Below are 24,569 nucleotides of genomic sequence, written 5' to 3'. Positions count from 1 at the left end.
TCTGCTGCCCCTGCTGGAGGGAGGGGGAGCGACTATAAAACCAGGAAGTGGTGTGCCTCAATCAGTCTCTGCAAGTGGTGTGCCTCAATCAGTCTCTGCAAGTGGTGTGCCTCAATCAGAGCTTTGAATGACACTGACAAATGTCTACAGCACTGTGAGTACCCTTAATTTGGTTTGAAAATGAAAATATGGTTAGAGGTAAAAAAGCACTGCCTGCAAATAGTTGTTTGGGTTTGGGTTGAAGTAAAAAGGCACTCTCTCTCCCCCCCCCCCCTCCCTCTCCTCCCCCCCCCCCCCCCTCCCCTCTCTCCCCCCCTCCCCCCCTCCCCCCCCCCTCCCTCTCCTCCTTTCCTCTCTCTCTCTCCACCTCTCCCCCCCCCTCTCCCCCCCCCCCTCCCCCCCCCCCCCCCCCTCTCCCCCCCTCCCCCCCCTCCCTTCTCCCTCCCTCCCCCCCTCCCTCTCCTCCCCCCCCCTCTCCTCTCCCCCCCCCCTCTCCCCCCCCCCCCCCACAACCACACGTTGGGGGAACAGACCCCCCTCTGCCTTGGTCCCTCTTAAAATGCATCTCCTCCCCTTGGGTTGGGTCTCCTATTTAAAGGGGTCTCCTCCCCCCCTCGTATGTTCTCCCCCCCCAAACCCCCCATCTCAGAACCCCGTTCCTCTTTTTGCCCCCCCCCTTGATCCTTTCCCCCCTAACATCCAGTGGATTGGCCTCCACTGCCTTCTGTAAGAGAGAATCCCCACAAACTCTCTGGGTGAAGAAGGTTTTCCTCATCTCCTCCTCCTACCCCTTATTCTAAATTGTGACCCTGGTTCCTCCCCTCCATTGAGAACATGAGTGTGGATGCAGGGGGGATTGCTTGTTCTGTGGTGTGTGTGTGGACGCTTGAGCATGCCGATGAAGTCCACACCCCCCCCCCCCCCCCCCCCACATTAGCTACACGGTGGACAAACTTGGAAATCACTGGACCCAACGAGTCTGCACCTTGGTCTAGTAACAACATAAAAAACCTTGCATTGGAAATAAAACTACTGGGAACCAGAGGATAGATTGGGTTGGGTATTGGCTGTTATTGGGTAATTTAAAGGGTTATTTAAAGGGCAGGTGATCAAAGTTCAGGACTCGTATGTTCCAGTAAGGAGGAGGAATAAGGATGGCAAACTAGGGGTCATGTCTGACCATCTAAAATCAGAACCCCGTTCCTACTTTTGCCCCCATAGCCCTTGATTCATTTAGTCCTAAGAACTAACATCCAGTGGATTGGCCTCCACAGCCTTCTGTAAGAGAGAATTCCACAGATTCACAACTCTCTGGGTGAAGAAGGTTTTCCTCATCTCAGTCCTAAATGGCCTACCCCTTATTCTTAAATTGTGACCCCTGGTTCTGGACTCCCCCAACATTGAGAACATTAAGAGAGAGGTTGTTTTGATGCAGCTTTATAAGACTTAGAAGATTGCTTGCAGTTCTGGTTGGTGCATTGCAGGATGTGGAGGCTTTGAGAAGGTGCAGAGGAAGTTTATCAGAATTATGCCAGGATTAGAAGGCATTAGCTACAAAGGAAGGTGAGACAAACTTGGATTGTAATCACTGGAATGCCAGTGATTGAGAGACCTGATAGAAATATATAAAATTATGACAGACACAGATAGGGTAGACAGTCAGAAACCTTTTCCCAGCTTGGAAAAATCAACTACTGGAGGACATAGCTTTAAGGAGAGAGGGGCAAAGTTAAAGGAGATGTGTGTGGCAAATCTTTTACACAAAGGGTAATTGGTGCCTAGAACACTCTGTCAGGAGTGTTGGTTGAGGCAGATATGATAGTGGCAATTAAGAGATTTTTGAGTAAGCATATGGATAGGCAGGCAATGGAGGAAAGTGGATTATGTGCAAGCAGATAAAAGTTGGTTATGGCATCAGACATTGTGGGATGAAGTGCCTGTTCCTGTGCTGTACTGTTCTATGTTCTACTTGGCATCAATTTTCATTATATTCTCATTAGTTCTCTTTCACCTTGGCTTGAACTCCGACCATGATTAACAGGATAAATTAATTCAAATTAATTAGGATCAAGTTTCTACTCCATTCTTCTGAACTTCACACTGAAAGACAGATTTCATAGCCATATTTGCTTTATTATTTACAGAAGAAATAGGAGCAAGATTTGGCCAATCACTCTTTTGAATCTGTTCCACTGTCACTAAGATCATAGTTGACCCAATCTTGACCGTAACATTACATACATATAAACCTCAACTCCCTAGTCATTCAAAAATCTGTCAATCCCTGCCTTGAAATATTTACAAGTCTGCCTCCACAGCAGTCCAGGATGGACAATACCAAAGGTTCATGATCTAATATTAAAATAAATCATTCTCATGTCTTAAGTACACACACACACAAATACACACACACCAGGCACGTGCCGTCAGGGTAGGTAAGGTAGGCAATGCCTACCCTGACTAAAATTATGAAATGGCAATTATTAAATATAATTAGTAAAGGCATGGGAGAATATGCCTATCTAAGAGATCGATCTCTTAGGCAGCCATAAATCTCCATGCCTTTCTACCACAGCACTTGTAACATGGGAAGGTCTGTGCAGCCCAAGTGCCGTCAGCGCTGCCTGAAGCCCTCAATTTCAAGCGGAGCTGAAAGCAGCAGAAATTCTGCCTTTGCCTGAAGCATTGATAGAAATATGAAACAATTGAAAACAGGGGGAGGAGCAAGCTATTTGGCTCTTCAAACCAGTTTTACCATTCAATATAACCAAGACTTTTGACAAGGTCCTACATGTCCAAAAGGTCAGAGCACAAAGATGGATAAATCCCTAGGGAATGACCAAGTACATCCTTGGACCTAGTGGGAAGCTAGAGAGAAAATTGCACAGGCTTTTGCAGAGATACTGTATTTGCACATTCCTGAGACCCAGGTGAGGTTCCAGAAGACTGCAGGGTGTCTAATGTTGTATTGTTATTTAAGAAGGGCAGCAAGGACAATCCAGGGAACTACAGGCTGGTTAGCCTGACATCTGTGGTGGGTAAATTGTTGGAGAGGATTCTTCGGGACAGGAACTACCAACATTTGTGTACATAAGGACTGGTGAGGATGACTTATCATGGTTTTCTACAAGATAAATCATGCCTCACAAATTTGCTGGAGTTTTTTGTGAAATTTCTGTCAAACGTTAACTGGCAAAAACAACTATATGTTGGAATATTTATGGTGAATATTTCTACAATTGCAGATATCATTAATTGGTACTTACTGAATAACGTGCAAAAGCACGGTGCAACATAGGTGCTTGCCGTTGGAAGGAACATCTCAGAAACATCTCATCCTTTATTGCATGATAACTGAAAGTTTACAGATTTTTTAATAAAATAACATTGCATGTCAATGGAGCATAAATGTAATCTTGTTTAATGGTTACAGCAATAATTAAGCATGTAATAACATATTCATAATTTCATTAATCATAGGCGCAGAATTAGGCCATTCAGCCCATTGAGTCTACTCTGCTATTCAATCATGGCTGATCATTCCTTCTCAACCCCATTCTCCTACCTTCTCCGCATAACCCCTGACATGCTTACTAATCAGGAATCTGTCAACCTATATTACCAAAAGTCTGATCTTGACCGCTTTTGGCCCACTGTGCTGCGAATTCTGAGAGAACGCCGCCACCTACAGCCGTCATTTTTGACTACCTCGCTCAGAGCACCCCTCCGCCTTCCGGGACCGGAAGATTTTTCCCATCGAAGAAAAATCAGAGAGATATTAATGTTTTTTAAAAAATCCCCATTCTCTCTGCTGCCCCCGCTGGCGGCAGGGGGGAGGGGGAAAGGACTATAAAACCTGTAAGTGTCGTGCCTCACTGAGTCTCGACCAGAACCACGAAACGAGAGGGTCACGGCTCTCTGAGCTGTGAATAACACTGAACGCACGTCAACTCCACGGTGAGTCCCCTCGATGTGGCTGCTGCCAAATTGTTTGCCTTTTTATTTAAAGTTTGCGTTCACAAAATGAATTTTGGTTGCCAGGTGGCTGCAGCCCAATTGTTTGCCTTGCCTTTTTTACAAGTTTGTGTTCACAAAATGAATTTTGGCTGTCGGGTGGCTGCAGCCCAATTGTTTGCCTCGCCTTTTTTTTTGTGTTCACAAAATGAATTTTGTGTCGGGTGGCTGCAGCCTTTTTTAAAAAAGTTTGTGTTCAAAAATGAATTTTGGTTGTCGGGTGGCTGCGGCCAAATTGTTTGCTTTGGCTTGGCTTTTAAAATCGTTGCAACAGTTGGCTGCCAGCCCAAGAATCCATTCGGCCCACAATGTCTATACAAGCCCTCTGGAAAACAGTACCTTCGGCCCACAACACCCATACTAGCGCAACAGAAAGCCACCCCCCTCCCCCCCACTGGCGAGCAATATTGGAATTGGTGGAGAGGTGGAATATTGCGTTGGTGACCAGCCCGTCCATGTGATGCTGGGACCCAACGGGTCCCACTTAGTCTAGTTTGCGCATTAAAAATACCCATTGACGGCTTCCACAGTCATCTGTGGCAATGAATTCCAGTTTCACCACCCTCGACCTAAAGAAATTCCTCCTTGTCCTGCTCTGCCCTCTGGTCCTAGTGAAAACATCCTCCCCACATTCACTTTATTCAGGTCTTATTGTATTTGTTAAGTTTCAATAAGGTCTCCCCTCCTCCTTCTAAGCCCCAGTGACTACAGGCTCATCATACGTTAACCCAATCATCCACAGGATCATTCTCGTAAAAGTCCTCTGGAACCACTTCAACACCAACACATACCTTCTCAGATATGGAGTCCAAAACGGCTCACAATATTTCACAGATCAATAAAAAAAATATCACCTTGGTTATGAGCTTTATAAATCATACCTTTGTTTCAGTATCGCAAATTTCTTTTCCCACATTCGATTTGTTCGATCTCCATATTTATTATAACTAAAAAATAATAAAGGTCAATACCATTTACCATTCTGTAATGATTTATATATAGATAAAATATAGTTTCATATTCAAGACTACTGATTTCAAAAGATAGCTAGGTATTGGGAGATTTCCTGCAGCATTGAGGAGTTGGATGATACCTCGTTGTCAGATAGGCATATATATATACAGAAGATCCGTCTTAGCACTTAATGAGATAAAAATGTTTCAGGGAAACACAGTTACGTGATCCGTTCCTGGAGAAAATAATGCGTGTCTTACTCAAACCAGGTAGATATAAAGATATTCCAGGACATTAAAAAATCAACGGAGATGAGTGTTGTTTTTTGCATGAACAAGCTCTTTCAAAAATTTCATGAATTAAATTATTATTTTCTTAAATCTAAAAACTGCCATATTTCCATTTATCTTTAAGCATGCTTAGCCAGTAACATAGCAGCAGGTAGAAACATTGATACTGATGAGGAATTTAGTGCTGAAGTCTTTGGTCAGGAAAACAGAGAACAAGCCAATCAACTTTTTAAAACACCACACATTTACTTAGGAAACGGGGGATTACCATTTCAGGGAAAATATTTAATTCGGAAATGCCTCGACCTTCAAGGAACCATGCATCTGCACTCCTAGATCCCTCTGCTCAACAACACTCCCCAGAGGCCTACAATTCACTGTGTTCCCTTGTTACACGTCTCAAAATGCAACACCTCACATTTCACTGTATTAAATTCCATCAACCATTCCTCCGCCCACCTGACCAATCAATCAAGATCCTGCTGCAATTTTTCACAACCATCTTCACTATCTGCAAACTTGCTAATCTTGCCCTGTATGTTCTCATCCAAATCATTGATGTAGATGACAAACAGTAACGGGCCCAGCACCGAACCCTGAGGCACACTGCTAGTCACAGGCCTCCAGTCTGAGAAGCAACCTTCCACCATCATCCTTTGCTTCCTTCCATTAAGCCAATTTACTATCCATTCAGCTATCTCTCCTTGGATCCCACGCAATGGAACCTTCCATTGAAGGATGCCAATACAGATTCTGTGCTAGTTTGATGATCCCAAAGACAAGGCAAGCATCCGAGAAAAGCATTAGTACTTTACCTTGGAGCAACAATACAATATTATACGGTTTTTTGCATCCCACACAGATCTAGATTACTGACCAGAGAAGTCAGGGTATCATTGTTAGAACATGTATACAAGGTATCAAGATAATTGAGAGAGCTGAAAGGAATTCCAGGAAGAATGGCTCTGAGAGGATATTTTTTTAAATGCTGAGGCATCTGAAAAACCAACAATGCAAATATACAGAAACAAGGAACTGCTGATGCTGGTTTGCAAATATGCAATTCATCAACAGATACAGGCAGTATCACTGCTCTTAGGCAAGCCAAAAAATATTCAGCCAGTACATATCAGCCTGAGAAGAATATATTTATTCTCTGCCCACATATAGAATTGGATAGGCTTGAATTGTTTGTGCTGTGTACTGCACGTGTATAGAAATATATATAGTCTGTCTGTCTGTCTGTTTGTCTGTCCTATTACTAAAACTCTTCGTCTTGTTTGTGGCTGGCTGTGTGTATGTGTGAATGCCAATTTCTATTTTCCTATTTTCTTCCAAACGTTAGGCCACAGCCTTCCTATTTTCACACATTCTACTCACATTTTTCCCGTCGAGGTGATAAACAACTTACCGTCACATTCCCATCTATATTTCTGCACTTTTTAAGCGTTTAAAGTTTTTAAAAAATGGGAAAAAAACCCGAGTGATGTCACAATTCACTCGCAAGGCATGACGGGACACTCCGGGAGGGAGGGTGACTCCAGCGCACTCATATGGCTGCCGCTGCCAGCGACCGACAAGGGCCCGGCGAGGATGATGCCGCGGGCTCTGGCTGGAGCCGAGCCTGGTGCTCGGGCTGGGGTGAGAGCAGAGCCTGGGGCCTGGGATGGGGCCGTGACTGGGGTCAAGAACGAAGCTGCCGCTGGAACCAAGTTAGGGCCGGGCCGAGTACGAGAACGAGGCCCAGGCCCTGATGCTGCTCTACGGCCTGGGTAGGTCCTGGGGCAGGGAATGGGAGTGAGGGGAGGAGGATGAGGGAAATGAGGAGGAGGGAGATGGAGTGGGGAGTGGGGTGTAGAGGGAGATGGGGGGCAGGGTGGAGGAGAGAGATGCCCCCTCACTATCTACCCTCACTCCCACCTTTTCTCCCCCTCCCTCTCTATCCCCATCTCCCTCTCTCCCCCTCCCCCCCCTCCCTCTCTCCCCCCCCCCTCTCTACCCTCCTCCCCCACCCCTCCCTCTCTACCCCCCTCCCCCCTCCCTCTACCCCCCACCCTCTACCTCCCCCTCCCCCTTCCCCCCACCCCATCCCCCTCTCTTCCCCCTCTCCCTAACCCCCTCCCTCTCTACCCCCCCCCACCCCTCTCTATCCCCCCTCCCCCCTCCCCCCCCCCCATCCCTCTCTACCCTCCCCATCCCTCTCTATCCCCTCCCTCTCCCTCTAATCTCCCTATCTACCCCCCCCCCCCCCCATCCCTCTAACCCCTCCCCATCCCCACTGCAGTGACCTATTTGGCGAGTCTCTATGTTGAAGGCTACCCCCCCTCCCTCTTACCGACACAAACACCCCTCGCTCCTTCCCTGTTACAATATATGGACCAATGGGTCTGTAAAGGGGGCTGTCCCACTGCAGTGACTACTTTGAAGAGTTTACCTTTGACTCCCTCGATATCTACGAATACTACATTCACCTAACCCCTACTATGACCTACCTCAACTAACCTACAAGTAAAAAAATACCGATTTTTTCCATGGTGACCTTTTTTTACTCATGGGCATTTTTCAACTTGTTGAAAAGTATGCCGCGACTTAGATGAGTCCTCGCGTACGCGGGGACTACTCTCGAAAATGAAGGAGAGCTACAAAGACCTCCTAGGACCTCGTGTCGACCATGCTGCGAGTATGAGTCGAGGGCACTCCCCCCCCCCCGGATCGCCGCTCTACCCCTTAAGCTTTTCCCTGTCAATATATTGACCAATGGTTCTGTAAAGAGCGCACCAGCTATTAATGCCCTCCGCTTACTCAGCAACAATATCAAAATTGCTATTAAACTGCCGACAAAGGTGGTGCGGTCGTTGTCTGGCAGGTTGACCTCGACCCTGCTGTGACAAGGCACCAACTCTCAGACACCTCCTTGTACCAGCTCTTTACCAAAACCTCACAGACGAACACCAGACCATCATCTCCCAGAGTGTTTCCGATCTCATCATCTCTGGTCATCTCCCCTCCACAGTCTCCAACCATAATTGTTCCCAAGCCCCGCACTGCCCACTTCTACCTCCTTTCCAGTATCCACAAACAGGACTGCCTTGGCAGACACACCATGGCTGGCTGCTCCTGTCCCACAGAACTCATCTCCAAATACCTGAATGTCATCCTACCCCACTTTGCCTCGTGCCTTCCGAGCTACATCGGAGATAGCTCACACGCCCTTCAACTCTTCGGTAACTTTCAGCTTCCAGGCCCTATTGCTTCATCTTTACGTCCAGTTCCTTCCACCCCTCACCAGGAAGGTCTCAAGGCCCTCCGATTCTTCCTTGAAAATTTTCCAATCAATTTCCCTCTACAAACACACTCTTCCACCTGACAGAACTTGTCCTCACCCTCAATAACTTCTCCTTTGACTGTTCTCACTTTCTCCAAGTTAAAGATTCACATTGGCCAGAACTATGCTTGCCTTTTTGTTGGTTATGCCGAACTGCCCTTGTTCCGCACGTATACTAGGACCATTCTCAACTTCTTTCCCTGCTTCATTGAAAACTGCATCGGGGCAGCCTCCTGCACCTGTGCAGAATTCACTGATTTCATTTGGACTATCTGACACTTCTTTCACCTTTCTTGTTCTCTCTGTCTCCAAACACACAGGGGTCAAACTATTGATTGATCTCTACTGCAATCTAATGGACCTCACTGTTATGTGGAGGACATTTCCTCCTACCCTGTTTCTTGCAAAGACTCTAACCCCCACTCTCAATTTCTCCATCTTTACTGTTTCTGCTCCCAAGACGAAGCTTTCCATAAGACATATGAGGTGTCCTCGTTCTTTAGTAGATGTTGATTCCCCCCTACTGTCACAGATGGATCCGTCAGCTCTCTCCTTTGTTTTCTCACTCCCTCTCCCCCTAGATGTTTGGAGTTCCCCTGGTCCTCACCTTTCACTACACGCTGCATCCAACACATCATCCTCCGACATGATCCCACCACCACCCTTTTCCATCTTTTGCATAGACGACTCCGTCCGCAATTCCTTGGTTCATTCAACACTTCCCATCCAAAACACCCCCACCCCAGTTACTATCCCCTGCAACTGCGGGAGAAGTAACACATGTACCTATACCTCCTTCCTCACCTCCATCCAGGGACCCTAACCGTTCTTTCTAGTGAGACAGAGGTTTACGTGAACCTCCTCTAACCTCATCTACTGTGTTCCCGATGTGGCCTCCTGTACACCGGCAAGTGTAGATTTGGCGACCGTTTTGACAAACACTTATGCTCGATCCGCCACTACCTACTGGATCTCCCGGTTGCTATCTGTTTTAACTCCTCTTTTCATTTCCATCCTGACCTTTCTGTCCCAGGCCTCCTCCATTGCCAGAGTGCGGCCACATGCAAGCTGGAGGAACAAATCCTCATATTCTGCTTGGGTAGCTTACATTGAACATTGAATTAGGCAACTACAAAACCCTCCCCTCTCCCTTCTCCCTCCCCTCCCTAATTTATCCCTCCCCCATCTTTCCTGCACCCCCACCTGGACCTGCACCTATTTCTCCCCTTCCACCTACATTCCTTCCTGTAGCTTCAGAATTCACGACTCTTCAATCCTTTTGGCTGACACATTGTCTTTTCATCTCTAGTTTTTGTCCAATCATCTGCCTATCAAAAAAAACAAAACCCTCACCTGTACCAACCTTTTCCCTTTTTTGGAAGGAACTGTAGATGTTGGTTTATACCGAAGATAGATACAAAATACTGGAGTAACTCAGCAGGCCAGGCAGCATCTCTGGAGGAAAGGAATAGGGTGATGCTTTGGGTCAAGACCTGAAATGCTTCTATCAACATTTCACCTGTTAGACTTTGTCCTGCCTCCTCCTCTCTTCCAGCTTTCTTCTCCCCCCCCCCCCCACCCCCCCCACAATCAGTCTGAAAAAGTGTCCTAACCAGAAATGTCACCCTTCTATGTCCTCCAGAGATGCTATCTGACCCGCTGAGTTACTCGAGAACATTGTGTCTTTTGTAGCTCTTGAATGCAGTTCGTGCTTGCAACCAATGATGAATTTTCCCCTAACATGGTCTGCTATTGATTTGTATGCTTCACATAACATTCTTGGACACTTACTCGTCTATAATTTTTCTTTGCTCCTTGTATTTCTTCCTGAGATTTTTCAGCTCTTCCTTGAGTTGTTCGTTATCCAGAGATTGAGTTTTCTTTTGTGAAGAGACACAAAAGTGAAAAACAAATGTTTTTTGACATATTTTCCAAAAAAACTTGCCAACTTCATAAATTAGTTATTTTGAACAATGATAGTTACAGTATAACGGTAACAACAGTAACAATAACATATAAAATGTATTGCACAATTTATATGTGTCTATAATTTACAAACTTTCATTTTTGTATACTTTTGCAACAAAATTAGAAATGAATTCTTCAATTGTACGAAGAGGGCATTTTAACAGTTCTCAGCAATACTCAACAACACAGTCAGCACCTGTGGAGAAAGAGAATGAAGAACGAAGGTCAGTACAGGAACAGGCCGACAATAATTGTGCCAAACACGATGCCTACAATATTTGTGCCTAACAGCACCCGTAGTCAGGAATGAGCTCGGGTCTCTGACGCTGTGAGGCAGCAACTCTACCGCTGCACCACTATGCCACCCTTCACTTCTTTACGCTTCGCTTCCTTTTCCGAATCTCGCTGTCCCCACCAGAGGAGAGAAGCTAGCCACCGATATCTACTGTAAACCTACTGCTACTAGACTATATGTCCTGCCTCCTTGTAATGGCACTATCCCTTTCCCTCAGTTTCTCCATCGTGTTGCATCTGTTCTCAAGATGAAATGCCCTCCTTTTTCTGGAAAAGTGACATCCCCACTATCATTGCTGATGGAGCCATCAAAGACATTTCCTTCATTTCCTGCACGACTACTCTCACACAGGAGTCCTCTCCCTGGGAAAAAAACAAAGATAGATTGCTTGGTCCTCATCATTTAAGTGGAGGACCTAAGGACAAGACTGCTTTACCAAAGGGAGCCGAGGGAATGCTATGTGTTCTGTTTCACAGAGACATGGCTCAGCCCCAGCATCCCAGACTCAGCAGTCCAGCCTGAAGGTTTCTCCAGCCATCGCATGGAACGCACACTGGCATCTGGGAAAGGGAGAGGAGGGGGCGTCTGCCTCATGGTCAACTCTGCGTGGTGCTCAGACGTGGCAGTCCTATCCAACTCCTGCTCTCCACACCGGGAACACTGGGCTGTGAAGTGCCGTTCCTTCTACCTACCGAGGGAATTCACCTCCATCATCCTGACCGCAGTCTACATCCCACTCCAGGCTGATGTCCATCTGGCACTGGAGGAGCTGCACGCCGTGGTCAACAAGCACCAGACGGCTTACCCCGAGGTGTTCACCACCATAGCCGGGGACTTCAACAAAGCCAACCTGAAGAAATCACTCCCTAACTTCCATCAACATGTCTCCTGCAGCACCAATCATCCTCGATCACTGCTACACGACCATCAAAGATGCCTATCGCTCTATCCCTCGCCCTCACTTCAGTAAATCCGACCATACTATAGGCAGCAATTGAAGAGCGCACCCCCAGAAGTGAGGACTGCACAGAGCTGGTCGGGTGAGGAGGGGGCAGAGGAACAACTCCAGGACTGTTTGGAGTCTGTAGATTGTGCAATGTTCAGGGACTCGGCAACGGACCTAAATGAATACGCCACAGTCGTTACAGACTTCATAAAGAAATGTGTGGAGGACTGCATCCCCACAAAAACCTTCCGAGTGTTTCCTAACCAGAACCTTGGATGAACCATGGGATCCGCACTCTTCTGAAGTCCAGATCCCGGGCATTCAGGTCTGGAGATGCAGAGGTCTACAACAAGTCCAGATACGACCTTGGTAAGGCCATCAAAAAGGCCAAATGGGACTTCTGCTCCAAACTGGAGGATGAGAGGGATGTTTGGCAACTGTGGCATGGCTTGAATGCCATCACCTCCTAGAAGGCGAAATCAGGAGGCAGCTCAATTGTCAGCGAAGCATCACTCCGTGACGAGCTCAATGCGTTTTACGCACGCTTTGATAGGGAGAACACAGATGAGCCTTCCCGAGCCCCCATTCACCATGATTGTCAGAAGATCCCTTAGGGGGTTGAACCCTCGGAAAGAGCCTGGACATGATGTATACCCGGTCGTGTTCTAAAAACCTGTGTGGACCAACTGGCTGGCGTTTTCACGGACATTTTCAATCTCTCGCTTCTGAGGTCTGAGGTTCCCACCTGCTTTAAAAGGGTTCACTAATACCGGTGCCCAAGAAGAGCAAGGTGACGTGCCTCAATGATTATCGACCAGTGGCAATAACGTCTGTGGTGATGAAGTGCTTTGAGAGGTTGATCATGGAGCATATCAACTCCTACATCGACAAAAATCTGGACCCACTGCAGTTCGCTTACCGCCACAACAGATCAACGGTGGATGCGATCTCACTGGCTCTCCACTCTGCTCTGAACCACTTGGACTCATATGTCAGGCCGTTATTCATTGAATACAGCTTGGCGTTTAACACCATCATCCCCTCCAAGCTGGTTACTAAGCTCTCAGATCTGGGTCTCTGCGCATCCCTCTGCAATTGGATCCTCGACTTCCTCATCCTAGACCAGTCTGTCCGTATTGGTGGAAATGTGTCCTCTTCAATAACAATCAGCACGGGAGCACCTCAAGGCTGTGTGCTCAGCCCCCTGCTGTACTCACTCTATACTCATGACTGTGTAGCTGGACACAGTGCGAACTCCATCATCAAGATTGCCGATGACACCACTGTTGTGGGTCAAATCACTGACGAGGACGAGTCACAGTATAGAAGGGAGATCAACCGATTGACCAAATGGTGCCAGCACAATAACCTGGCTCTCAACACCAGCAAAACCAAGGAACTGATTGCAGTCTTTGGAGGGGGTAGGATAGGGACCCACAATCCCGTTTATATCAACGGGATGATGGTGGAAAGGGTCAAGAACTTCAAATTCCTGGGCGTGCATATTTCTGAAGATCTTTCCTGGTCCCAGCACATTGATGCAATTATAAAGAAAGCACATCAGCGCCTTTACTTCCTGAGAAGATTACGGAGAGTTGGTATGTCAAAGAGGACTCTCTCGAACTTCTACAGGTGCACAGTAGAGAGCATACTGACTGGTTACATCGTGGCTTGGTTCGGCAACTTGAGCGTCCAGGAGCGGAAAAGAATGCAGAAAGTTGTGACCACCCCACAGTCCTTGACAGATCTGGGTCTTCCCAGCCCAGCCTTCCCAGCCCAGCAAATACTGGAATCTGACCACTGCTCAGTCTATCATCGGCTCTGACCTCCCCACCATCGAAGGGATCTATCGCAGTCGCTGCCTCAAAAAGGCTGCCAACATCATCAAGGACCCACACCATCCTGGCCACACATTCATCTCTCTGCTGCCATCAGGTAGAAGGTACAGGAGCCTGAAATCTGCTGATATCCAGGTTCAGGAACAGCTACTTCCCCACAGCCATCAGGCTATTAAACTCACCATCAAACTAACTCTGAACTATAACAGCCTATTGCACATTATCTGTTTATTTATATGTGTTTATATATATGGTCTATGATATATAGACACACTGAACTGTTCTGTATTTATGATGAAAGGTCTCCATCCGAAATGTCAGCTATACCTTTGCCTCCACAGATAGCACTCAATGGATGAGTTTCCCCAGTCTATTGAAGCCAAAATCCATGTTATCCAGAGATGCTGCCTGACCCGAGTTACTCCAGCATTTTGTGTCTGTTTCTGCAATGGTTTGTTTTCCCCTTCTATGTTTTCACTAATTCTAATATTATCTCTAAGTGCCCTGTTACCACTTCCTCAACAATAGATTCTAGCATTTGCTTTACTACTTATGTCAGACTACTGGTCTTTAATAACACTCTCTATCTCCCTCTTTTCTTGAAAAGGCCAACTAGTTCAGTTTAGAGATACCACGCACAAACAGGCCCTTCAGTCTATCAAGTCCACACTGACCAGCGATCACCTCTCTACACGAAAGGGCCTGTCCCACTAAGGCGACTCTTTAGGCGACTGCCGGGGACTAATTTTAATGGAATTCACCTATGACACTTGGCGACAACCTACGACAACACCTACGTCAAACTACAACAACCTACGACAGCAAAAATGTGATGCCCCTGTCGTCTAAAATTTTTCAACATGTTGACAATTTTGCGGCAGTCACCTGTAGTGGCCCAAATAATCGCCTAAGTGGGACAGGCCCACTATTTTATACATTATAATTTATACATTACATTATACATTACAATTTATACATTACACACAGATTATACAATTTATAATTTACCAAAGCCAATTAACCAACAAACCTATACTTCTTTGGAGTGTGGGAGGAAACTGGAGCATCTGGAAAAAACCCAGCTGGTCACAGAGAGAACGTACAATCTCTGTAACCTGGGATCGAACCTGGGTTTCTAAACCTATAAGGCAGCAACTCTACGGCTGTGCCATTGTGCCGCCTTCTGTGCATCCAACTAGCATATCCAACTATCCCCCTAGCTGCCTCCTTCAAAACCTAATAATTCAGGGGATTTATTATCTTTTGGTTGCATTATTCTCTTCAATATTTTGAATTATAGCACTATCTTAAGTTCATCATTAGCTCTAGACATGTAGTTTTCTGCTACTTTCAGGAGGCTTTCATCTTCCTTGAAGTTGCAGAAGATGGTTTAGACTTGGTTTATACTCTCTAGAATTTAGAAGATTGAGAGGGGATCTTATAGAAACTTACAAAATTCTTAAGGGGTTGGACAGGCTAGATGCAGGAAGATTGTTCCCGATGTTGGGGAAGTCCAGAACAAGGGGTCACAGCTTAAGGATAAGGGGGAAATCCTTTAAAACCGAGATGAGAAGATTTTTTCACGCAGAGAGTGGCGAATCTCTGGAACTCTCTGCCACAGAGGGTAGTTGAGGCCAGTTCATTGGCTATATTTAAGAGGGAGTTAGATGTGGCCCTTGTGGCTAAGGGGATCAGAGGGTATGGAGAGAAGGCAGGTACGGGATACTGAGTTGGATGATCAGCCATGATCATATTGAATGGCGGTGCAGGCTCGAAGGGCCGAATGGCCTACTCCTGCACCTAATTTCTATGTTTCTATGAGAGAGGATGCTGCCTTACGCACTGAACATTTTCAAAGTGTTCTGATTTTATCTCAGATTTTTTGTATCATGATTTGTAAATTATTTATTCACATATTTGATTTCTTTTCAGCATTGGATCTCTACCTTGTTTATTCCTACAATAAACGTCATGTAAACAGTTAATACAACATTTGTACTTTATTATCTGTACTACCAATTTCTTCTCAGTAGCAGAATCTATCTCTATCGAAGACGAGGTGCCCGTCTGATGACTTAATTCCGATTCCTTTTCTTTTGGAGATAGATGAACTTTTGAGCTCTCTTCACTTTCTTCCATCTGTATTGGAAAAAGGGGTTTTAGGTGATAAATTTAAAGAAAATCTGCAGAAATTAATGAGTTTTCAACAGTGACAAGACAATTTACAATTGGTCGATGGGTGGAACACCAAAGTAAAGAATATATGGGTAGGAGCCTCTCTTCCATTAGTAACACTTAAATGGCAAAGATGGTCATTTATTTTGATTTGAATGAAATTGGTGAATTATTTAGTTTGGTAAGTCAAGAGTGATTCAGTGTCATATGTACCAACAGCAGAGCAATGAAATTCTTGCAGCACATAACAGGCCTGTAAAACAATATACATACTGTAGATAATAAACAACATCTATACATAATTAAAACTCTGACCTTATGCTCTTCCGGTTTGCGCGTTTTTTCTATTTACGATACGCGATAGCGCTACAATTTTTCGCCAGCTCACTCATCGTTCTCCTGTGATGCGAGTGCACCAAGTTTCATTCTAATCGGTGGTCTATTGTAAAAGTTAGTGAGGTTTAAGAATCGTAAAAGCCGTGCTTGCGCAGATCGATCTTCTCTCCTGGCAGTTAGCGCCGTGCGGATTGGTCTCTTCTCATGTCACTCCGCGGAACGGACCGCCCCTTCCTGCGCCATCGCATCTTTCCTGGATCTGAGGATGGCAGCCAGAGGTCTCCAACCGGACACAATTTTCGGAGGGACCGGAAGCGGCCCGGCCCGGCCCGGCCCGGCCCGGGAGATGTCACCAAACGGAAAGCGGAGAGTTTGATGCTGGTGGATCCCCCATGGCTCTTCCCCCATCCTTTCTCCGAGCTCTGCCCCCTCCTGCCCACACGCCGGCATGGATGAGCTGCTGGTGCTTCCGGGCCGATCCGATGCCTGGCTCCGAGGGCGCCGATGGCTGATGCTCCTCTGGGACATGCAAGAAGAGGGAGGGGCGGCAACCTCGAGATCCTGGGGAGGGAGAGTGGGGTAGGAGAGGAGATAGAGGGAGAGGAGGGGAGTAGGGTGGGAAGAGTAGTTATGGAGGGAGGGAGTGACTGAGGGTAGGGAAAAGGAGAGGTGGGGGAGATTGGGGGAGGGTAGGATGAGAGGGAAAAGAAGGAGGAGGTGAGGGAGAGTGGGGGAGGAGGGGGAATAAAGGGGGAGTAGGGGGAGGTAGGGAGTGGGGAATAGAGGGAGAGGAGGGCAGTGGGGAAGGTGAGGAGAGATAGTGTGGGATAGGAGGAGATGGGGGATAATGGGGGGATAGGGGGAGGTGAGGAGTGGGGGAGGTGGCGGATAGAGGGATAGGAGGGGGTAGTGAGGGGAGAGGAGTTATGGAGGGAGGGAGGGAGTGACTGAGGGTACGGGAAAGGAGAGGGAGAGAGAGATGAGGGAGGGAATGGGGGAGGGGAGGAGGAGAGGGGAAAGAAGAGGGAGGGTGAAGAGGAGGGGGAGAGAGGGACATGAGCTGCACCTGTGCAGTTGGGGGCTATGGGTGAGTGGTGGAATATTGCATTGGGGGAACAAGCCTCCTGTGTGACAGGTACCCAACGGGTCCCACTTAGTCTAGTTTCAATTAAATAGTGACCCCAATACTAGTGCAAAAAACCCAAGTTCTGAGTGCAACCAAACACAGTCCACACTTCATGGTTGAGGTTAGTGTTCTGTTGTGTTCCAGAGCACTTTAGTTGTTGGGAACAAGTTATTCTTGAACCTGAAGGTACAGGGGTACTGTACTCAATGTCAGCTAGACAAAGGAGAGCAAAGCGATACACATTCCCCGGTTTGCATTGACGGTGCCGAAGTAGAGATGGTTGAAAACTTCAAAATCCTAGGAATCCATATTACCAATGAGGTCTCCTGGACCACCCATATTGAAGCAAGGACCAAGGAAGCAAGTCAGTTGTCCCCACTTGCCTTAAAACCACCTCATCGTGCCAGTGCCAAAACACTCCACTGCGGCAAGCCTCAACGACTTCCGCCCAGTTGCACTTACCCCCATCATCACCAAGTGCTTCGAGAGGCTGGTCCTGGCACACCTCAAAAGCTGCCTACCCCCCACACTGGATCCCTATCAGTTTGCCTACCGCAAGAACAGGAGTACGGAGGATGCCATCTCAACGGCACTTCACTCCGCCCTCTCCCACCTCGACAACAGAGACACTTACGTAAGAATGCTGTTCATCGATTACAGCTCAGCATTCAACACCATTATACCATCAAAGCTGATAACCAAACTCGGTAACCTGGGCATCGACCCCTCCCTCTGCAACCGGATACTGGACTTTCTAACCAACAGACCCCAGTCTGTGAGGTTAGACAAGCACACCTCTTCAACCCTCACCCTGAACACCGGCGTTCCACAGGGCTGTGTGCTGAGCCCCCTCCTCTACTCCCTCTTCACCTATGACTGCACACCTGTACATGGTACTAACACCATCATCAAGTATGCAGATGATACAACGGTGATTGGCCTCATCAGCAACAACGATGAGCTGGCCTACAGAGAGGAGGTCCAGCACTTAGCAGCATGGTGCGCTGACAACAACCTGGCCTTTAACTCCAAGAAGACCAAGGAGATCAATGTAGACTTCAGGAAGTCCAGAGGCGGCACGCACACCCCCATCCACATTAACGGGACGGAGGTGGAACGTGTTTCTAGCTTCAGGTTCCTGGGAGTCAACATCTCCGATGACCTCTCTTGGACCCACAATACCTCTACTCTGATCAAGAAGGCTCATCAGCGTCCCTTCTTCCTGAGGAGACTGAAGAAGGTCCATCTGTCTCCTCAGATCCTGGTGAACTTCTACCGCTGCACCATCGAGAGCATCCTTACCAACTGCATCACAGTATGGTATGGCAACTGCTCTGTCTCCGACCGGAAGGCATTGCAGAGGGTGGTGAAAATTGCCCAACGCATCACCGGTTCCTCGCTCCCCTCCATTGAGTCTGTCCAAAGCAAGCGCTGTCTGCGGAGGGCGCTCAGCTTCGCCAAGGACTGCTCTCACCCCAACCATGGACTGTTTACCCTCCTACCATCCGGGAGGCGCTACAGGTCTCTCCGTTGCCGAACCAGCAGGTCGAGGAACAGCTTCTTTCCGGCGGCTGTCACTCTACTCAACAACGTACCTCGGTGACTGCCAATCACCACCCCCCCCCGGACCCCCCCCCACTTATTATTATTTATTCAAATCGTTTGCTATGTCGCTCTTCCAGGGAGATGCTAAATGCATTTCGTTGTCTCTGTACTGTACACTGACAATGACAATTAAAATTGAATCTGAATCTGAATCTGAATCAGTGCCTCCACTTGCTTAGAAGGCTTAGTAAGCTCGTCATGCCCCCTACACTCTCGCCAACTTCTACAGATGTACCATAGAAAGCATTTATCAGGATGAATCTCAGCTTGGCTTGGGAACATATCCATCCAAGACCACTAGAAATTTAATTGAATTGTGGATGCAGTCCAGACCATCACACTAACCAAGTTTCCTTCTATTGACTCCATTTATACCTCATGTTGCCTTGGTCAGCATTATCAAGGACGAGTCGCACCCTGGCCACCTGTTCTCATCTCTCCCATTAGGCAAAAGGTATACAAGTGTGAAAACACACACTTCCAGAGTTTAGGGACAGCTTCTTCCCAGCTGTTATCAGGCAACTGAATCATCTTACCACAACCAGAGAGCAGTGCTGAACTACTATCTGCCTCTTTGGTGATCCTCGGTCTATCCTTAATCGGACTTTGCTGGCTTTACCTTGCCATAAAAGTTATTCCTTTATCATGTATCCATACCCTGTAAATGGCTGAATTGTAATCATGTATTGGATTTCTGCTGACTGGATAGCACACAACAGCAGCTTTCCACTGTACCTTAGTACACGTGGCAATAAACTAAAATGAACTCCTGTATCTTCTTCCCAATGGTAGGGGTGACAAGAACATGTGGCCTGGGTGGTGGGGGTCTTTGATGATTCTAGCTGCTTTTTTGAGGCAGTTTTGGGGATTATCTTCCAATTTTCCTCATGTTTTTGGATTTGTGATTCCATATCTGGGTTCAGTTTTTGCCCAATAGAATACTTAATTCTGGGTTGAAATAGAAGGTTTCATAAAGCTTCAAAATTGTTTAATTAAGCTCATTGTAAGGTTTGCTGACTTTAAATTCAATTAAATGATAGTCTCTTAATATCAGACCAACTATGGGACGTAAAAAAAAATGGAGTTCCTAGCATTATTACATATTTCTTTGCTTACAAAAGCTAGTCTGGCCATTCTCTGTGAAGATGATAGTTTGGAATGAAAGCATGGAAAGGCCATCTGAGGACGTGTGATCAGTCTTCTGTGGAATGCGATTTTTGCCCGTAGGAAAATTATTTGCACATTCCCCAACAACTTTAAATTACTTTGCTACCAGTCCAAGTTTTCAGGAAGATTATACTAGTATTACACATAGCAGAGAATGTGTAGGAAAAAACTGCACATGCTGGTTTAAAGGTAGACACAGTTTGAAGAAGGGTTTAGACCCAAAATGTCATTCCTTCTCTCCAGATATGCTGCCTGTCCCGCTGAGTTACTCCAGCATTTTGTGTCTACATTTCGCATAGCATAGATTTATAGATATGCATTGGAAGTCAAAGCTATCATGGCATGGTTGATAGAGGTCAGAATCAGAATCAGTTTAAGTAAGAACTGCAGATACTGAAAAAAATCTAAGGTAGACAAAAATGCTGGAGTAAATCAGTGGGTGAGGCAGCATCTATGGAGCGAAGGAATAGGTGATGTTTCGGGTCGAGACCCTTGTTCAGAATCAGAATCGAAATCAGAATAAATTTATTAGCCAAGTATGTATACAACAAGGAATTTGACAGTGCATATTCCACTGCTTCTTGATTTCCCTGCTGCCTCCGGTTCGCGGTCCGCTCTATGTAGTTGAAAGCCAGGGAGTTGCAGTGCATTGTCCAGGGTCGACACACACAGCCAGGTCTCGGTGAAGCACAGGGCAGCGGATCAAGAGAAGTCCTTGTGTGTTTGGCACAGGAGTTGGAGTTCATCCACTTTGTTGTTAAGAGAACATAGGTTTCCAAGGAATATACTCGGGAGCGGTGTGAATAATCCTCGTTGCTGGAGTCAGACGAGTGCGCCAGAGCGCTTCCTCCCAGGTTCTCCTGCGTCTCACGGCCTTGGACATAGCCACAGCCCCGCTGACGTATATCCAAATAATCCAGTAAGTAAGGGAAATCCGGAACAATGTTTGGAGGAACCAAATGTCTGATGTTAATGAGTTCCTCCCTCCTGAAAGTAATCTTTGTGGGATTTCCATAGACAACACAAATTAACAAACACAGACAAAACAGCCAGGAGCACTGTGGCAGCCGTCGTCGACGTCATCTTAGTTCTTAGTTCAATCAGCCATGATTGAATGATGGAGTGGACTTGATGGGCCAAATGGCCTAATTCTACTCCTATAACTTGTGAACGTGATGTATGGATTGTCCTCATACAAAATAACTGCGAAATTAGTAACAAAAAAAACACATCTCTGAACAGCTCATTTCATTCTGTTAAATGTCCCAGATTCTATCTCAGGAACTTAATCATACTACAATGGTATCAAACTAATGAGGGTGTTATTTGGATCACGTTCTTATGACTATAGTCAGCAAAGAAATGTTTCAGGAATCTTAAACAGCAGGAGAAAAGAAATGGGAACATATGGGGAGGGTACATCAGAGCTTATGCAATAAAGTTTCCAATAACGGGTGAACAAAGGCAATATTTGAAAAAGAAAGAACATGGAACCCAGAGTTCTCAGAGGACTGTAGGAAAATGCAGAGAAAGGGATGGGAGAGACCATGGATCATTTTGAAAGGAAAAAATAGAATTTTACAAATTATCATCTTTCTGATCCCTGGACGCATGTTATGAAGAAAAAATGTAATGGATCAAAGAAACGTTATAAGTTAGGATATATGCAGCCGAGTTTTGGATGAGTTCAGGTTCAGGGAGTGTAGAAGATGACTACTACACTCATCAGAATTGAGACTTCAGGTAAATAATAGCTTGCGAGTTTTTAGCAACAGACAGGCTGAGGCAGAACAAAGATGGTCAAAAGTGCAAGAAAGCTAATTTTATGAAGGTGAGAATACTCAGAAATTCAGTTCAGGGTCAAATAGGATGCTGAACAAAGTGTCATGTACCATTTTACTCAATACACATTTCACTAATTAATTCTCTAATTCAGTCACCTGCTTTTTGAGGAATATATCATCATATGATGGTTCAATATTAACTCAGTGAAAACTGGTACCAGGCACTCATCTAGTTCTTTTTTTTTAATCACAATCCCAATAAAATCAAGACACAGGAGACTGCAAACGCAGAGAAACCAACAAACTGCTAGAAGACCTCAGCAGATGCTGCTTGATTTGATTGACTCAAATATTTTTTTTACAGATCTTATAACTGGTCTGATTTTAAGATAGTTACCTCAGTGACTATTATTTAATTTAATTTAGTCAGCAAACCTTACAGTTAGCTTAGTAAAACAATGTTTAAGCTTTAGGAAACCTATTTCAACACAGACTGAAGTATTCAAGTGGGCAAAAGTTGAACTCAAATATGGAATCACAAATCCAGAAATATGACAGAAATTGGAAGATAATTCATCACAACTGCCAAAAAAGCAGCTAGTATCATCAAAGACCCACGCCACTCTGGCCATATTCTCCTTTCATGCCGACCTTTGTGAAGAAGGTACAGGTGTTCTTGGTAGATGCTGCTTAACCGGCCGAGTTCTTCCAGCAGTTTGTTTATTGCCCCAACAATATCCTGCATCTTGAATTATTCTGTGGAAATGTCAAATTTCTTCTCCAAGTTGAAGATGATAGCAAAAGTGGCTGGGATAGAAGAGTTGATTTTATGAGAAGGATATTGAAGGCTAATTTGAGGGTGGAAAGGACTGTATCTGAGGAGAGAGACCTAGGTACAATATTACAAAAGGGCACGAGATGAAACATGATGGGTAAATCCACACAGTGAGTCTTAAAATGAATTCAAAGCAGAAATAAACAAGCATAGAAGAAAAGTTAGAGAAACCTTTATATTGGGATCAAGGTTGAGTGGTGAGGGAAAGGTTAGTATTCCAAGATGGCCCAGTATACTTTGGACAGAAAGACTTATGGTAGACCATTAGAAAGAAGCTCATGAACTATAGCTGAATAAACATTCATAACGACAACAATTAAATAATTTGTAACAGATATTAATATAAACATTCATCATGAATAAAAAGCTGTTTAACTCTATATCACAGTAAATATAATAAAATATTGAAAACAGATTCATATAGTTTCCACCCAAATATTATAATTTTGTAACAAATATCTTACACTATGGTGTGTTAAAGAGGGTTCTAAAGCTAAAATATAAGAATTTATAACAGTAAATATGAAGGTATAGCTCGGGTATTATGGCATATAACGTCAAAAACATGAAAAGAGAGAAAATATCTTCCAGGACTTTTAGAAAAAGATCCTCAATTTCTAACAAGATAATCTAAGACCAAAGAAAGTCAGCAAATAAAGATTTTATTCAGAAAAACATTAATGAATGAAAACCATAAGAAAGGTAAAAAATAAATTGGAAGTGGAGAAATAAAAACTGTAAAGAGAAGGAACTTTGCCTGATGTAAATAACAGTATCATAGAGAAAGTATATCACTTTGAAGTGTGCACATGACAAAATCTCTGAAGATTTTATGCCTTCTAAAGTGCAATTAATAATTCTATTATGACTGGGATAGCACTCTTTTTGTCATTTTTATACAGTTTTCAACTCTTTGCCCTTACAAAAGGCCCCTTTTCACCAAAATCGACAGCTATTTAAATGGAAATTTTTTTTCTGGTGAGGGCAAAGGGTTCAAGGTGCAAAATAAGAGCTTGCCATCTGGCATAGGCAGACTACTTTCTGTAGAGGTCAAGCTAAGTTTTAGTTTGGATTTCTGGGTTTGCCAATCTAAGTCAACTTTACAGGTTAAACCTAACAGGTTTTACATGAGTTATATCAGATATATATATAAAACGATACTTGTAACACATAAAATCTATGAGCAAACATTACTTTATTAATTAAAACTGGAATTTTGAACAGTGTGTTGTGATACAAGAAATGTAATATCTTGAACTTGGGTTTATGAGAAATGTCTTAACTGTCCGGTAACTATTTTACATTATTTCATAAAATAATTGCATTACTGTAATATTTATGATTCTATATTTCAATTGGTAAAGGATGGAAAATCCAGCTACATTGTTAACCATGTTATCAGAACAGGTGAGGTATATTTAACTGCTACCTAAAAGAAATATATCATCTTTGAAGGGCATGCTATTTTATTTGCATTTCTCAACGAGATGAACTTTCAACTTGGTATTGTAAAATATAATGAACCCTAGCTCGATCCGCGTGAAACCTCCACTTTGTTTTGTCAGCTGCTGACAAATTCTACTTTCTCTGCATTATAAACACTTGCTTCTGTAGGGTCCATTTGTGGACAGGTGCAGACGTGTGATGGAGGAGAAAAGGTAGAGGTGATGCTACATGAGCAATTTTAGAACAGAATGCATGACATACACAGAAAGCACAATGAATAAAAATTCTTAAACAAAAAATATATTAAGTAAATAGAGGTTATATTAAATAAATTGTCAAGCACTTAAAAACCTGTAATCAGAGAAACCCTCATTTATGCACTGCAATATGAAACAAGCTTTCTGGAACAAACCACGGGAACTTAAAAATAATGATGAGGTGAACAAGACTACTTGACTGGATAGC

The 24,569-nt window shown here is 45.0% G+C and overlaps 1 protein-coding gene across 2 annotated transcripts in view; it reads right to left on the bottom strand.

Annotated features, from left to right (window-relative positions):
* The window catches only part of c2h10orf67 (chromosome 2 C10orf67 homolog), a 132,578-nt gene that overhangs the window by 24,237 nt on the left and 83,772 nt on the right, over positions 1 to 24,569 (bottom strand). For both annotated transcript variants that reach the window (XM_055652437.1, XM_055652445.1), the window contains exons 10-13: positions 15,647 to 15,769; positions 10,375 to 10,463; positions 4,896 to 4,961; positions 3,267 to 3,354 (exon numbers count right to left, since the gene is read on the bottom strand). In XM_055652437.1, coding sequence (XP_055508412.1) covers positions 3,267 to 3,354; positions 4,896 to 4,961; positions 10,375 to 10,463; positions 15,647 to 15,769 — 366 coding nt within the window. The remainder of the gene's footprint in view (positions 1 to 3,266; positions 3,355 to 4,895; positions 4,962 to 10,374; positions 10,464 to 15,646; positions 15,770 to 24,569) is intronic.

This window comes from Leucoraja erinacea, chromosome 2 (genome assembly GCF_028641065.1).
Source record: "Leucoraja erinacea ecotype New England chromosome 2, Leri_hhj_1, whole genome shotgun sequence".
NCBI lineage: Eukaryota > Metazoa > Chordata > Chondrichthyes > Rajiformes > Rajidae > Leucoraja > Leucoraja erinaceus.
The sequence above is the reverse complement of the archived record's forward strand: the minus strand, read 5'-3'. Positions and strand labels throughout refer to the sequence as shown.